Source organism: Nyctereutes procyonoides, unplaced genomic scaffold (genome assembly GCF_905146905.1).
Source record: "Nyctereutes procyonoides isolate TBG_1078 unplaced genomic scaffold, NYPRO_anot_genome, whole genome shotgun sequence".
NCBI lineage: Eukaryota > Metazoa > Chordata > Mammalia > Carnivora > Canidae > Nyctereutes > Nyctereutes procyonoides.
Window position 1 is genome coordinate 8,653,432 of NW_026575126.1, and position 16,297 is coordinate 8,669,728.

The 16,297-nt window shown below is 38.5% G+C and overlaps 2 protein-coding genes across 5 annotated transcripts in view; one reads left to right on the forward strand and one right to left on the reverse strand.

The window, feature by feature from the left end:
• Positions 1-16,297, forward strand: part of MIGA1 (mitoguardin 1) — an 89,221-nt gene that overhangs the window by 62,908 nt on the left and 10,016 nt on the right. For 3 of the 4 annotated variants that reach the window (XM_055340787.1, XM_055340790.1, XM_055340789.1), the window contains exons 9-13: positions 11,563-11,681; positions 11,943-12,015; positions 12,693-12,779; positions 13,814-13,912; positions 15,855-15,989. In XM_055340787.1, the coding sequence (XP_055196762.1) occupies positions 11,563-11,681; positions 11,943-12,015; positions 12,693-12,779; positions 13,814-13,912; positions 15,855-15,989 (513 nt within the window). The remainder of the gene's footprint in view (positions 1-11,562; positions 11,682-11,942; positions 12,016-12,692; positions 12,780-13,813; positions 13,913-15,854; positions 15,990-16,297) is intronic. The other variant, XM_055340788.1, reaches the window with a different exon arrangement.
• On the reverse strand, positions 3,665-4,062 carry LOC129519947 (60S ribosomal protein L34-like). Its single transcript, XM_055340791.1, has one exon. It carries the CDS (start codon positions 4,059-4,061, stop codon positions 3,708-3,710), a length of 354 nt encoding a protein of 117 aa, XP_055196766.1. The 5' UTR covers position 4,062; the 3' UTR covers positions 3,665-3,707.

The window sequence follows — 16,297 nt, forward strand, 5'->3', positions numbered from 1 at the left end:
GTCAGTTTTTGGGTTATTTACACTGCTGTGAGTATTATTTAGTTTTATCTGTGGGACGGAGTGATCTTTGCATTATCTTACTCTGCCATGTTCCTCTTAATTTTTCTTTCTGATCGATTGTTGTGAATGTATAGAAATACAGTTAATTTTTATACATTGCTTTCGTATCCTGCAACTTTATCAAATTTGTTTATTAGTTCTAACAGTTTTTTGGTGGTCTTTTAAGATTTTCTATAAATAGAATTATATCATGTGCAGATAGAGACAGTTTTACTTTTTTCTTTCTAATCTGGATGCCTTTTCTTTCTTTTCCTTTCTTGATTGCTCTGGCTAGAACTTCAGTGCTATGTTGAATAGGAGTAGTGAGAATGAACACTCTTATCTTGGTCTTAGGGAAAAAGCTTTCAGTCTTTTACTGTTGAGTATGATACTAACTATGCTTGTTATGTATGGCCTTTATATTGTTGAGGTATATTTTTTCCTGTACCCAATTTGTTGAGAGTTTTTAACATAAAAGGATATTGTGTTTTGTTGTTAAGTACTTTTTATCCTTCTGTTCTGTGGATACTGTCCTAGATAATTTATAAGGAGAATTGCTACTCATTTTGCATTTTTTTCTGCTGTGAGTAATGATGTACCTAATTCCTTCAAAGTTTCTTTATAATATGCAACTCTAAAAAATACTTTGCTAAGTGTTCATTATACTTTGTTGTTTAAGTTACAGAGATTTGATAAGAAGAATCCTTCTGGAAAACAAAATACATGAAAACCACAAGAAGGACTCATATATAAGAAACATCTTAGGAATGCTTCTAGGGTATAAATATATGATCTTGGAATGTGAATGTTCCAAAATAAGTTCTTTTCTGAGAAGTATTTGTTAAATTATTTTTAATTGCATTTATTATATGCCAGATACTTAAATTAGGGAAAACTATTTTAACGAAGAATGTTATTAAGAAAATAAGATCTGAACTCTTAACAAACTTAAACAGTTTATTAAGATTTGAAAGATTTACTCAGAATTACCAGAAAGATTTTATGCCTATTTAGATTAAAGAAATCCTGGCATAGGCTTTTCTCTAAGCTAGGTCAGTCATTTGTAAAAGTGATTAACAAGATTTTCCTATATAACCTTTGCCAAGCTTTGGTTTGGAACTACAGCTTTTTTTCTCTGAAAAGTCTTTTTTAAATAATAGCTTTACTGAGAAATAACTGACATACTATAAAATTCACTTTTTAAAAGTGTACACTTCAGTGGATTTTAGTGTATTCACAGAATTGTGCTACCAGTAGTGCTTCCTACTTCCAGAACATTTTTATCACCCCCTCCCCCCAAAACCCCACCTATTAGTAATCACTCCCTGTTCTCTTCTACCCCTGCCTTGGCAAGTACTGATCTACCTCTGTCTCTATGGATTTGCCTATTCTGGACATTTCATATAAATAGAATCATACAATATGTGACCTTTCGTTTTGATGTTCTTTTACTTAGTGTAATGTTTTCAAGTTCTGAAAAGTCTTTTTAACGTTAGGATACTGCTGCAGTGAGTGGTCCTAACTCTCCCTTATGTTAAAGAAATTGTCATTTAATAGGTAGAAACTATTACGTAAAGAGTAATTTTCAGCTGTGGATTCAGATTTACTTAGAAGTAACTCTGTGCAGCATATTCATGTGTTTAATATATAAATTATAAGGTGTTAATTAAACAAAAAATTTTAGGGGTGCCTGATTGGCTGAGTTGGCTAAGTGTTGGACTCTTGCTATAGGTTCAGGTCATGATCTCAAGGTCATTAGATTGGGTTCCCGTTGGCCTCTACGCTAGGCATGGAATCTGCTTGAGATTTTCTATCAAAAAAAAAAATTTTGTTTCTTATAATCCAGATACCTCTACTCATACACTAAATGGAAACTTGAAAATTTTACTTTAAGAAAAAATTTGGGGGGATCCCTGGGTGGCGCAGCGGTTTGGCGCCTGCCTTTGGCCCAGGGCACGATCCTGGAGACCTGGGATCGAATCCCATATCGGGCTCCCGGTGCATGGAGCCTGCTTCTCCCTCTGCCTCTCTCTCTCTCTCTCTCTCTCTCTCTCTGTGACTATCATAAATAAATAAAAATTTAAAAAAAAATTTGGGATGCCTGGGTAGCTCAGTGGCTGAGCGTCTGCCTTTGGCCCAGGGTGTGATCCCTTGGTCCCAGGATTGAGTCTCACATCGGGCTCCATGCATGGAGCCTGCTTTTCCCTCTGCCTGTGTCTCTGCCTCTCTCTCTTTCTGTGTGTGTCTCTCATAAATAAATAAATAAAATCTTTTTAAAAATCTTGTTTAAGAGAGAGAGTGAACAAGCACAAGAGCATGGGGTGGTGGAGGGGCAGAGGGAGAGAGAGAGAATCTCAAGCAGACTCCTCACTGAGCTTGGAGCCAGATGCAGGGGTTGATCCCATGACCCTGAGATCCTGACCCAATCGGAAACCAAGAGTCCAGCACTCAACCAGCTGAGACACCCATGTACCTGTTGGAAAGCTTTTTAATACCCACCTCTCTGATTTGACAGCACTTGTATCAACCCAAGATAATACACTAACTATAATATACAAAATGACAAGGATAAATATTTAGAATAATCATTTTTTTAAGGATTTTATTTATTCATTCATGAGAGACACAGAGAGAGAGAGGTAGAGACAGAGGCAGAGAGGGAGAAGCAGGCTCCATGCAGGGAGTCTGATGTGGGACTCAATCTTGGAACCAAGGGATCACTACCTGAGCTGGAAGCAGATGCTCAACCACTGAGCCACCGAGGCATCCCTATTTAGAATAATCATAATCTGAAAAGGGAGAGCTATGTCTGCCATTTAATATTTCTGTTTCTTGAATTGTCTTCTTCTGGGGTCAATTTTGTCTATCTTGGGCTTTCATTCTTATACTGATGGTTTTCTTCTCAAATTTGAAAGCTTAATTGGTGACTGGATTGATAGGTTGATTGTGTGGGTTTGCAGTGTTTTATAATATTTGTCTTTTTTTTTTTTCTTAAAGATTTTGTAAGATGATGAAGATGCAGGGTACGGAGGTCCGTACAGAATGAAAAGGGAAGCCCATTTCTCACCCTAGCTGACTTACTTTCCCCAGACAGATCTGATACTTTTCTTCTTTTTTTTTTTTTAAATGTTTATTTATTTATGATAGTCACACAGAGAGAGAGAGGCAGAGACACAGGCAGAGGGAGAAGCAGGCTCCATGCACCGGGAGCCCGACGTGGGATTCGATCCGGGGTCTCCAGGATCGCGCCCTGGGCCAAAGGCAGGCGCCAAACCGCTGCGCCACCCAGGGATCCCACTTTTCTTCTTTTTTGAGAGAGAGAGTTTGCAAGTGGAGGGGCGGGGGAGAGGAAGAGGGAGAGAGAGAATCCCAAGCAGGCTCCATGCCCAGCACAAAGTCCAGCATGGGGCTTGATCCCACCAGTCATGGTCATGACCTGAGCTGAAATTAAGAGTCTGTCACTAAACTGACTGAGCTACCCAGGCATCTTCAGATAATTTTTAAAGGGAAATGTTACTACAAGCTGTTCTCCTCGTCAAGGATGAAAGGGAAAGAGCATGTGGGACTACGATAGTTGTTTGGACACAGACTTTCATTTAAGCCCCCCCCCCTTTTTTTTAACAGATCAAGCTTTTTGATTTTTATTACTCAAAAAAATCCTCATTTTTTTATTTAGCTTTCTGACTCTGTGCTTGTGCCTTCAACACTTTCACAACGATTTTCTGCTCCTCAATAAGGAAAGCACGCTTGATCCTGTCACGAACACACTTAGCACACATGGAACTACCATAGGCCCTGCTGACGTGTTTTTTCATTTTAGACAATCTCATAAGGACTTTAGGTCCCATAGCACGAACTCCTCGAAGTTGGCCAGGGCACACGCCACATGCAGACTTTGGCGCTTTCCCAACCTTCTTGGTATAAAGGTAAACGATTCTATTGCCAGGGGTTCGGGACAGCCTAGTTTTGTTAGAGGCTGTATTGTAGGACAGCCTACGATGGTATGTCAAACGCTGAACCATTCTAAACGCCTACTGACGCCGTCCCTGGAAGAGGAAAAAGTAAGCTCCCATTTTTAATCCCTCTTCTCACTCTTGTCACATACCTGCCTACTCCAAGCCTGGTGCTCTTTGAGGCTCTGCTTAGCAAATGTCTCTCCTTTGACTATATCCCTTGTTATATTCTGGACTATGGGTTCCTCATCATTTTCATCTATCCACACATTTCCATTTGCTTTCCAGTTTTTGGAAATTTGTCTTTTCTTTGCTGTTAGTATTGCTATCACTATTATATTAGTTATCTGTTCCTGTGTAATAATTACTTGGAATTTATTGACAACAATAAAACTCCATGTGTGGACTTAGGACTAGGGCTGAAGCTATGAGGACGCCTCCAGGCCTCAGGGGCATGTGCCTCAATTTGGTGGTTAATTCTAGATGTCCTTAATTTCCCAGGGAATATGTTGGGCAGAGGGTGCATATCTTTGCATTAATCTAGTAGTCGGAGCCTTCTAAACCCTGGGTGTTCCACACTTGGGATCTAATGAAGGTTCAAGTGTTTTGGAAATTATTTTTCTTAAAATTCAGGTTTTATGGGATGGTTTTTTCGAAGTGAGAATTGAGTCCTAAGGGCTAATCCAGGGAATCTTTTGTTTTGGTATTTAATTCTGAACCTGCATATATTAGATAAGGGAGTGTGTTTTGGACTAAGCAAGCCTACCAAAAGCAGCTAAACAATCTTTCAAAATAAAAGAGTCCTGCTTGGAGAAATCAGTAAGGAGAAGCTCCCTTAATACAATAATTTTAAGAATGTTGGTCTGGGCTTCAAGATGGCCAGGGAGGCCACTGAAGGCATCTATATTGATAAGAAATGCCCCTTTATTGGTAAAAGGAGCAGATCCTGTTTGTTGTGGTGACCAAGATGATGAAGATGCAGGGGACAATTGTTACCTGCCAAGACTACTTTTACTGTACCCAGAATACAGCTGCTTTGAGAAGTGCCATAGGAATATGTCTGTGCACCTGTCTTCCGGCTTTGGAGACATTGAGATCAGTGATGTAGTCACAATGGGCATATGTTGGCCCTTGAACAAGATGTCATGCTTTAATGTGCTCAAAGTCAGTAAAGCCACTGGCACCAGGAAGCAGTTCCAGAATTTTGAGACTGGACACCTGCCCACTCCACCAAACAAAATTATTTTCCCATTGAAAAAGAACAATTAACATTTATTACATCATCATTTTTGAGGCTTAGGAATTTGGAAGTGACTTATCCGGGTGGTCTGGCTTGAGGTCTTTTGTGAAGTTGTGGTCAAGAACATTGGCTGGGGCTATAGTCATATGAAGATTTTTTTAAAAAGATTTATTTATTCATGAGAGACACACACAGAGGCAGAGACATAGGAGAGGGAGAAGCAGACTCCATGCAGGCAGCCGGGTGTGGGACTTGATCCTGGAACTCCAGGATCACGTCCTGAGCTGAAGGCAGACCCTCAACCACTGAGCCACCCAGGCATCCCAAACATATGGAGATTTGACTGGAGCTGGAGAATCTCTTCCCAGGATAGTTTACTTACAGCATGTTGGTGTAGCCAACCATTACCTTTTGTCAGAAGACCTAGGTTACTTACCACATAGACTTTTCTATAAGACTGCGTAAGTGTCATCACAGCATGGGACCTGGCTCCCCCAGAGGAAGTGATCAAAAGGAGAATGAGATGAAAGCAGTGACTTTTATGATCTAGCCTTAGAATTCACACTCATCATTTCTGTACTTTGCTGTTGATTACACAGGTTGGCCCTATTTAGTGTGGAATGAGGCATAAGTACCAGAAAGAGAAAGTCATTGAGGGCCATTTTGGAGGATGATTATTGTGGGTTTATTTTCTTTTTAATTTCTTTTCTTTTAGGGAGATAAGGGGATATAGTCAGCCTGCCTTCTTTAGCTGTAAGTCCTATTTGTAATTTTAGATGGTTGGTTTGAAAGGAAAATGTAAACATATAAAAAATAGTCCATATTAAAATGGAACTTAGCCTATTTCATGACCCAACTTATAGTTTTGGGACTTTGGACATTTCTTTCATGGTTGTTCAGAGCCTTGAAAAATATTAATGCTCTTAAAAATATTACTTCACATTCAGCAAAGACATTGCTTGCCAAGGAAGATAAGGCCCAACCGAGTCCCTGTTGCACCTCATGGAGAACAAGAGAAAAAGAATTTTAAGATGTTAGAAATCTGAAGCTAATAAAACATTGTTTTCATGTTACTTCATTTATGGGTTTTGTCTATTTTGTCTCTGTTTATTGTTGCTGCTGTTGTTATTGACTTACTTGATTTCTTACATGGCCATTTTTATGGTTTTTGTGAATCATAGGAGATAACTAATGAAGTAGAATAGTGCTTTGTATAAACCAATATAATACTACTTTTCCTTTTGAAAATATTAAAATAAGTTTTTGACATGTGCCCTTTGAGGGAAGAATAATTTAGAAATAAAGGACATTTCAAGTTTCAGCTAGCCAAAAAACCAAAACAAAAACCACCCCAAAACCCTTTTTCATGGTAAATTGCACGTTTCCAAATGCTGGTATTAAATTGTGTTATTGACTTCTGCCTCAGAAATAACACCTCAGCTATAGTAAAATGTTAATCTTTTTCTAAAACTTTAAAAAGTTTTTGACGGGGCGCCTGGGTGGCTCAGTTGGGTAAGCATCTACCTTCAGCTAGGATTGTGATCTCAGGATCCTGGGATCGAGTCCTTTATTGGGTTCCCTGCTCAATGGGGAGTCTGTTTCTCCCTCTCCCTCTGCCTGCAGCTCCCCTTGCTGTGGTGTCTCCATCTGTCAAATGAATAAATAAAATCTTTAAAAAAAAAAAAAAGGTTTTGGTAATTTTGTCAAAAAATTCTTCCTAGGGCAGCCCAGATAGCTCGGTTGCTTAGCACTGCCTTCAGCCCGGGCCTGATCCTGGAGACCCGGGATCGAGTCCCACGTTGGGCTCCCTGCATGGAGCCTGCTTCTCCCTCTGCCTGTGTCTCTGCCTCTCTCTCTGTCTCCTCTCTGTGTATTCTCGTGAATAAATGAAATCTTTAAAAAAATTTTAAGGATCCCTGGGTGGCGCAGCGGTTTAGCGCCTGACTTTAGCCCAGGGCGCGATCCTGGAGACCCGGGATCGAATCCCACGTCCGGCTCCCGGTGCATGGAGCCTGCTTCTCCCTCTGCCTATGTCTCTGCCTCTCTCTCTCTGTGTGTGACTATCATAAAAAAAAAAATTAAAAAATAAAAGATTTATTTACTTACTTAAAAGAGAGAGAAAGCATGCATGCTGTATGTGGGTGTGGGGTATGTGTATGTAAAGAATCTGGAAGCAGATTCTCCAGTGAGCGCAGAGCAGAGCCCCTACACAGAGCTTAATCCCACAACCCATGCTCAACCAACTGAGACACTCCGGTGCCCCTAAATAAGTCTTTTAAGTAAGTAAATCTTTTATTTTTTAAATTTTTTTTAAAGATTTTATTTATTCATGAGAATACACAGAGAGGAGAGAGAGAGAGGCAGAGACACAGGCAGAAGGAGAAGCAGGCTCCATGCAGGGAGCCCGACGTGGGACTCGATCCTGGGTCTCCAGAATCACACCTGGGCCGAAGGCAACGCTAAACCGCTGAGCCACCCGGGCTGCCCAATAACTAAGTCTTTTAAAAAAAAGAGAGAGATTTGTTTAAATGATCACTTCAGTGAAACCAGCAATAAGCAAGGTAGACCAATAAATCAAGGCTTGATTCTGGAATCTCTTATTGTTGGATTTATTCATTCTTATTAGTATAAATTATTTTATGTAGAAAGTTTAATTAGAGTCCCATTTTCTTCCTTGGGATTTTTATCTACTGGTAGGTGAACATAAATCTTAATTGTTTTGATAGTGGTACGAAACTTTAAACTATTTAATATATAAAGAATTTCTAAGTTATTTTAAATCCTATTAGTTTTTTTAACCTCAGAAGCACTTTGCCTTTAGCATAATATATCGTCCTTAAAATATGAAGGGAAATATTAAAAGTGGAGAATATATAATATCAGATATTGTCATTTCTGCTTACTTTTCTTTTTTGCCTCTGATCTCTAATAGCCATATTTATACTGTCTTAAGTATTGTTGAAGCTTAAACTTCTTTCCTCTTGGCTTTTTGGATAAGGCTGATAGAAGTATATAATTTGGTAATTAAGAGTATAAGCTCTAGAATAATGCTTGTGTTTAAATTCTACCATTTGATTGTGGGACTTGGAACAAGTTCTGCTAATGTGAATCTCTGTTTCTTTATCTGTAAAATGTGGAAAATAACAGTACCTACTTTATGGGTTATTATAAAGATGAAATCAGAGTATGAAATTAATGCATTTAGCATAGTACTGGGTACATATGAAGTGCCAAAACTATAGCATGAAGAAATACTTCTGGAATAATAGATTAACAATCTCCAAAAATCTCTTTTGCAAAGCAATGAAAACACTAGCAAGAATTGTCAAACTCAAAGTTTTAAGAACTCTGAAAATTAATGAAAGACTTACAGAAATTTAAGGGGCATTTTTTTTTTTAAAGAAAAATGAATCTCCACAAGAACAGTGAACTTTGTGGATTTTTAACTTGATCTGTTCCCATCCCCTTCTCTTCCATAGTCTTGAAAAACAACAATTTCACAAACGTGGTAACTGCAAAAACCAGGCCTGGCAACCACTAAAAGACACTTAATGGCTTTGGATCTTCCCAAAATTCTGTTTTGACCTATATGGCAGCTCCCTGCCATCTTCAAGACTTAACTATATTTGATCTGACTTAGAGCTCGCTCTGTAGGAAAGTACAATCCCTATGGCCTTTATTGAAAACAATAAGTGGCAATTGTTTAACATTATAGTTCCCTGAGGTGGTGATACCAGTCAAGGCTAATAAGAGGCTGACCAATAAACTTAAAAGGAAAAATTGAGCAATGAGATTTTTAAAAGGGGGCTTTGAAAATTTCCAACCTATTCCTGGTAATCGAGAAGGCCACAGGCATGTGCAGGATTGTGAGTTATGTTCAGGAAAGACTTTAGAAGTCCCTAACCCCTCACCTCTGGCTGACCTTGATGTTCTGCATAAGCAGGGAGTAAAAGTTAAGGCAGAAAAAAAGGGAGGGAGGATCATTAATTGGAATTTATCAAAAGTAAAAACTTTTGTGCTTCACAAGACACAAACAAGAAAGTGAAGAAATGGCAGATTGGGAAAAATATTTGTAAATCATGTGTCTTATAAAGACACATATCCAGAATATATACTGAGTGGTGCCAATTCAACAGTAGATGGACAAATAACCCAATTGAAAAATGGGCAACGGATTTGAATAAACATTCCTCCAAAGAAGATATATAAAGGCCAATGAGGAGATAAAAGATGTTCAATATTGTTTTTCATTAGAGAAATTAAACCACTTTACACCCACAGAAGTGGCTATAATGTAAAAACTAGATAATAATAGGGACACTTGGGTGTCTCAGTCGGTTAAGCATCTGCCTTTGACTTAGGTCATGATCTCAGAGTCCTGGGATCTCATGGGCTTCTTGCTTAGCAGAAAGTCTGCTTCTCCCTCTCTCTTTGCCCCTCCCCACTGCTTCTGCGTGTCCTCTCTTTCTCTCAAATAAATGAATAATCTTTTTAAAAATGTATAGTAATAATTATTGGTGAAGGTGTGGAAAAATTTAAATCATTGTACATTAGTAGGAGTGGAACATGATGTCATCTCTTTGCAAAGCAGTTTAGCAGTGCCTCAAAAAGTTAAACATAGAGTTGGGTGCTTGGGTGGCTTAACTGGTTAAGCATCTGACTCTTGATTTTGGCTCAGATCATGATCTCAAGGTTGGGAGATTGAGTCCCACACTGGGCTCCACACTGGGTGTGGATCCTGCTTAAGATTCTCTCGTTCTCCCTCCTTCCCTCTCAAAAAAAAAAAAAAATAAGTAAAAAATAAGTTAAACATAGAGTAGCCATATGACCCTTCCTCTTTTAGGTGTGTACTGAGGAGAATTGAAAACATTAAAAACTTCTACACAAATGTTCAAAGCAGCTTTATTCATGATAACCAAAAGTGGAAGTGACCTAAATGTCTATCAATTGAGGAGTGGATAAAAAAAAGAAAGTGGTATATCTGTACAATTCAGCCATAAAAAAGAATGAAGTACTGATAACAGCTACATCATAGATGAACCTTGGAAACATTTTGCTAAGTGAAAGAAATCAAACACAAAAGGCCACATTTTGTTTGGTTTCATTTACATGGAATTTCCAAAGTAGGCAACTCCAGAGACTGAGAGTAGATTAGTTTCCAGGGGCTAGAGGGAAGGGGAAACAGGGATGACCAAGGTAAGGGGATTCCCGTTGGGATGGTAAAAATATTCTGGAACTAAAAGGTGGCACTAATTGCAAAATCCAGTGAATCCACTGAAAACCCCTGAATTGTACACTAAAAGGATGAATTTTATAGCATGCGAATCATATCTTAATAAAGCTGTTATTAAAAAACCAGGCAGCTGGGTGGCTCAGTTGGTTCAGCATCCCACTCTTGATTTCGGCTCAGGTCATGATCTCTGAGTCGTGAGATTGAGTTCACCTGCATCGGGCTTATGCCCAGTACAGATTCTACTTGCTTGTCCCCAAATACCCCCGCATACCCACTTGCGTGCTAGCATGCCTGTGGGTCTGGACACTCTTTCTCTCTCTGGATACTTAAAAAAACAAAAACAAAAACAAATCCAGGGCCACCTGGCTGGCTCAGTACAACATGCAACTCTTGGTCTCGGGGTTGTGAGTTCAAGCCTGACATTAAGTGTAGAGGTTACTTTAAAATTTTTTAAAATCTTCACAAAACAAAAAAACCAAAAACCCCTACAGCATGCTATTTAAATGGATCACCTGGTACTGAAAAATTAACATCACTGCAAAGGTTTCTTGCTTAGCTGGCTGCTCTGTCATGTTTGCTGTTTAATTGTCAGAAGACTAGAATTTCATATGTAGAGTTGTTAGGGAGGCCAGAGGTGCATGACTGTTTTTCAGTTATACAGAGGTTAGTTGGAGCTGGCTCTGAGAAAAAATTCCTTAGAATAGCCAAACTGAGATTGCAGTGTTTTTGTAGAAAGTTTTACTTCATTTACACTTGTGAATTCTAAAACTTTTAAGCATTCTTTGGGTGTTAAATCCTCCTCTCTTTTATTCAATATTTCATCCTCAGTTATTCTTATTGCCGAACTGTAGGATACTACTTTTCTATGTATCCTATGGGCTTAACAAATTCAAAAGCTTGTTAAAAGTTTCAGTCATTTGTACAACTGAGTTTTGAAATAAAGTGAATTTAGAGCTCACTAGCTGTACAGTCTTACTGAATGCTTTTTATGGTTTCATCAGATCAATGTTTTGATATTTTAGCAAGATCCTATTTTCTATCTTTTATAATTTTTTTCTTCTATCAGTGTATCCTGTTGTAACCCACTGCATTCTTAGCTTGCAGAGCACAGAGAAGTACGGCATACCTACAGACTAGAGTCTTTGTGTCATTGCCCTTTTTATGAAGAAGCCATGCATTTAGTTGAAGAAGGGAAAATCTACTCAAGAGTGCTTAGGTACCATTTCAGTTTTGCTTTCGTTAATGAAAAATACTAGGGTGCTGTTGCTATGTTTGTGTAATATTTATTAAGGATGTTTACGAGAATGGGGGGAAAGGTTTTTTAGGCTCAAAAATGTTTTTTTACTTGTTTTGTCAGTATTGAAAAGACATGTGTTTTATATTAAGGTCCTGAGGTTAAGGCTTGTTTGAATCCAAATTTGTAGTGGGCTTGATCTTGAATGCAGTTTAACATTTGTCTTCCCTGTTTATTACATAGAACTGAAATGTTGGAGTGCCTAGGAGACAGTGATTTTCTTGCCAAACTTCACTGTATTCGGCAGGCTTTTCAGGTATTTTTTTTTTTAACATTAAGTGATTTCACCTAGCCACTCATTCTCCTGCCCCCTACCCCATGCTATAGAGTCCAGCTGAATATAAACAGGACAGCTCTTTGCTCTTTATTATCCTTATTTTTAATGGCAAGTATAAGATCTACTAAGTTTATTTTTCCTGCCTGCTCTTTCATTTGTCTTTGTCCTGTGCCATGGCTTCCCAGCTCCACCACACTTTGTCAAACAGGGTATTCTGATACTGCAGATCTGTGCAGATGGCTGCTGAAAATAAACATCCTCCCATTATCAAGTAGTATGTTTCTCAGATTGTTTTGTATTTGAATCAGTTGTAAAATCATTGACTTCCTAAAATGAAATAAGATCACATAACAAATTATCTTTATTTTTCTATATTTTGGAGACTATATAACATTTATTTTGGATTTTCTAGTATTAAATTGAACACAGTTTAAATTCATATTTATTTCCCTTTAACCTTTCTTGATTATAGGTTTCAAGAGCTCTTTTTACGTTAGTAAATTAAAACTTTCTGTGTGGTCTACTTGCAGAAATAGTGCCACATATGATGTATTGACTGTATTAGGGTTGTTTATGTGTAGATGTGCTATAGAGTCAGATGTCCATTCAGATTAATTATAGGTTTCCTTCTTCTTTGGGGTTGGATATTTTTTCAGGTAATACTTTCGGAAACAGCCAACAGGATATTCCTTGCTGAGAGTGGAAGGAAAATTTTATCAGCATTAATTGTGAAAGCACGAAAGGTAAACTTGTTTTGTTGACAAGTGTTTACTGTTGTTGTTTCTGTTGAACTGAAGATTCCAGTACATTGAATTTTTACTAGAAGAAAAAGTTTTTGTAGATAGTTGGAAAGGTTCACATATTAAAAATAAATTCTATAAAGAGCCCTTATTTCTACTTGGGTGGATTTGTTTCTATGTATGAAGTCTACACTATTTTGATCAAGTTGTTACTCATATATTATTCCCAGTTCACTGTGAAGTTTATGAATGTCATTTTGAGGATCATGATATATGATACTACAACCACCACTATTGTTATTTCTAAGACCTCTTCATTTACCTCCCTCAAATCATGTTCATTGAGCTTCCAGGAAATAGTGTAGATCTCAGAAATCTGCAAAGAGTAATACAAGTTACTCTTATTCACGGGACCGCATGAGGCAGAACAATCACAACGTCATTAAGATTCTAAGGAACCACTTCCCTTTATGTACAGTGTGTCCAGATGTTGAGAAAAAAAATCAAGTAAAACGGGCCTTCCTTGATCCATTTAAACACCTGGTTTTCTGATCCTTTTGCACTGCAATTACCTCATTTGAATAATAAAATTATATTTATGGTATACTGTGTCAGAGGGTTCTTAAGATCGTTCATTAAATGAGTAAGTGGGAAAGAAAAAAATTTTTAAGTGCAAAATAAATGTAAGGTGATCTTAACTACTTGCAATTCCCAGTTAAGTCTTACATTGCTTTCTTGACCTTCCTGTGATAGATTAAACCCAGTGATTTCAACTAGAATTCCTCCAAGAGGAATAGAACTGCATGAAAAGCATCATGTAGCATCTTCTGTAACCACGTTTTGGGGTTCTGCCAAATGTTGGGACAACAAAATATTAAACCAAGTGAATATGACATACCTTGAAAATATATTTTAATTCAATTACTTAACAGATTAAAGATCTAATACACATTCTTGAAGACTTAACTCATTTATTTTGTAGATTTGAGCCTTGTTATAAAGTTGAGTTTAGGATTAAAGTGTATTTTTTTCTGCAGAACCCAAAGAAGTTTGAAGATGTTTTTGATGAAATGATCTATTTTTTAGAGCAGACTGATCACTGGGATAGTACTGAAATGGAACTTGCTGCTAGAGGAGTAAGTTTCAATTTTTTGTAATATTCATTCCTCTTCCTTATGTTCATATGATAGCTTGTCCTTGTTGAATGACAGTAAAACCAATTATGTTGCAGTGGTTATGGCAATCATAAACAACAGCAACCACAGTCTTTGTGTTTTGGGGCAGTAGTTGAAAACAATTGGTTTTTTAAAGCCAGCCCTTTCTCCCTTCTTTCCTCCTTCTCCCCATCCCTCCCTCCTTCCTTCTTTTTCCCTTCATCAATGAGAAGGCCCTAACAGGGTGAGTGGTGGCCTGTGCAGTGATGGTTTTGAATGGGACAACAGACAGCTTGGGGGGGGGGGGGGCAAGGGATTGACTACACAGGATTAAACAAATAAATATATTGATAATAATGGGAGCCAGGTTTCACAGTCTCTGGGAAGGAAGGTATAAAAAGCTAGGATTGGAGTTGGAGCTTTCCTTGTGAATTTGTAGTTTAGAGTGTGTGTGTGTGTGTGTGTAAAGATGTAGAAATAAATATAAAGGTTTGTGTATTTAGAAGCACACATATATTTCCTAGTTCTGTTCACCAAGAGAGTCTGGGAGTAGCAACACCTCAAAAAAAAAAAAATTACTCCTAGCACACAGAGCTTGGCTTCTAAGTACCACTCATCACTAAAAGGAACCCAGGACTCCTTGGAAAACTAGCTGATTTTAGCACCGGGGTAGGGGGAAGTACATGATGAGCCTGGAACACTTTGTTGTAACAGAAGCTTCAAGAGTGAGTTTGCAAGGGGCTGAATAGCTTTCAGCTTTTGAGGCAGAGAAAACAGAGAGAAATGATCTTTCTTTTTCTGGCGTTTGCTCACTTGCTGAAGGGATTGGCATCCATTCAGTTGTGCAGGACTCACCCTTACCCCTCCTGGTCCTTGCCTACTATATCATATTTACATCTAAGTTTTGTCAGGTTTTTTTTTTTTTTGTTTCTTCAACTTCTCTCTAATCCTGCCAGTGCCATTGTGCCTGAGTAACTATTCCTTCTCCCTGGACTACCTCGGAGTCTTTGCATTCCGAGATTCCCTCTGGCTTCCTGCCTCCTTGCAGTCACCCTTTCTCGTCTGCATCCCAATCTCTATGCTGGGTCCCCAACAGCCTTTAAAAAATGCAAATCTGATCATCCATCTACCCTCTACCACTGCTCCTCCAAAACACTGGATAAAATCCAAAATCATGGACATGGAGCTAGCCCTTTGTCCTGTCTCCAGCTGCTTTGCCCTGTGCCCTCTGCTCAAGAGAACCATGGCTCACATCAGATGATTTTCTTCAACTCCACACCTCTGTGTTTCTTCTTACCTGAAACACTTTGACAGGTACCTCCTGTACCTGGGATGCCCCCTCCCTAAAGAAGGCCCTCTCTGACATCTAGTCTAGATGAGAATCTCCATCAGAAGTTCTCATAGTACCACGTATTGTTTCCTCTACTGGGTTTATCACAGTTTATAATTGTGTATTTGTGGGATTCTTTGTTGCTGTTTTTCCCACTAAATTCTAAGCATCTCATTCGGTTGCTGTTGAAGTCTGAGCACCTGGTACAGCATGCAGTACAACACTATGCATGAATGAATGGAGGAGCAAGAGGCTCCCCGTGCAGTGGGGAAGATAGGCACATATCCCAGGGACTAAGTAACAGCAGATTGAGCAGTGCAGATACCATAATAAAAGCATGAGCAAAGGCCTCCTAGAATGCAGTAAAGGAGAGATTAATTTCATCTGATGGGATCTAGGAAGGAACAGCTGTTAGGTGAATTATAGTTTCTGGTGGTGAGTTGTTTTCATATTTGTTTCTTCCTCTTTTTTCATTAGAGATACAATCTGATTCAACTATAACACCCTGCTATTATAGAGTATGAAGCCCTGGCTCAGACTTTATTTCAGCTCTATGTAATAATAATTTGTGTTTTAACTCATAATTTAATGCAGGTGAAAAATCTAAATTTTTATGATGTTGTTCTGGATTTTATATTAATGGATTCCTTTGAAGATTTAGAAAACCCACCGACATCCATACAGAATGTAGTAAATAATCGCTGGCTAAACTCCTCCTTCAAAGAAACTGTAAGTGGTGGTTTACCTTTTTATGAAACATATTGATTTGATGAGAAATGGTCAGAGCTGGGAAGATCAATAAGATTTACTTGTATATCTGCCTATAAAATGACTAGTGTGGAAACTGGGCTCAATTTTTGATATTGGGATCCGATATGTATGATCCACAACTTCTTCAGATGAAACTCCCCTTTGGCTCGTCTGTCTGTCCCTACACTGACCTGAAGGACCCAGTGTTTCTTCCCATCTTAAACTCGGGCTTCAGACTACTTTAGGCCTAACCAAAAATCGCAACTGAACTGGCTCTGTGACTAACC

Excerpts from the sequence above, each read along its gene's own strand:
- LOC129519947 (XM_055340791.1), bottom strand. The coding sequence starts at position 4,061 with ATGGTTCAGCGTTTGACATACCATCGTAGGCTGTCCTACAATACAGCC.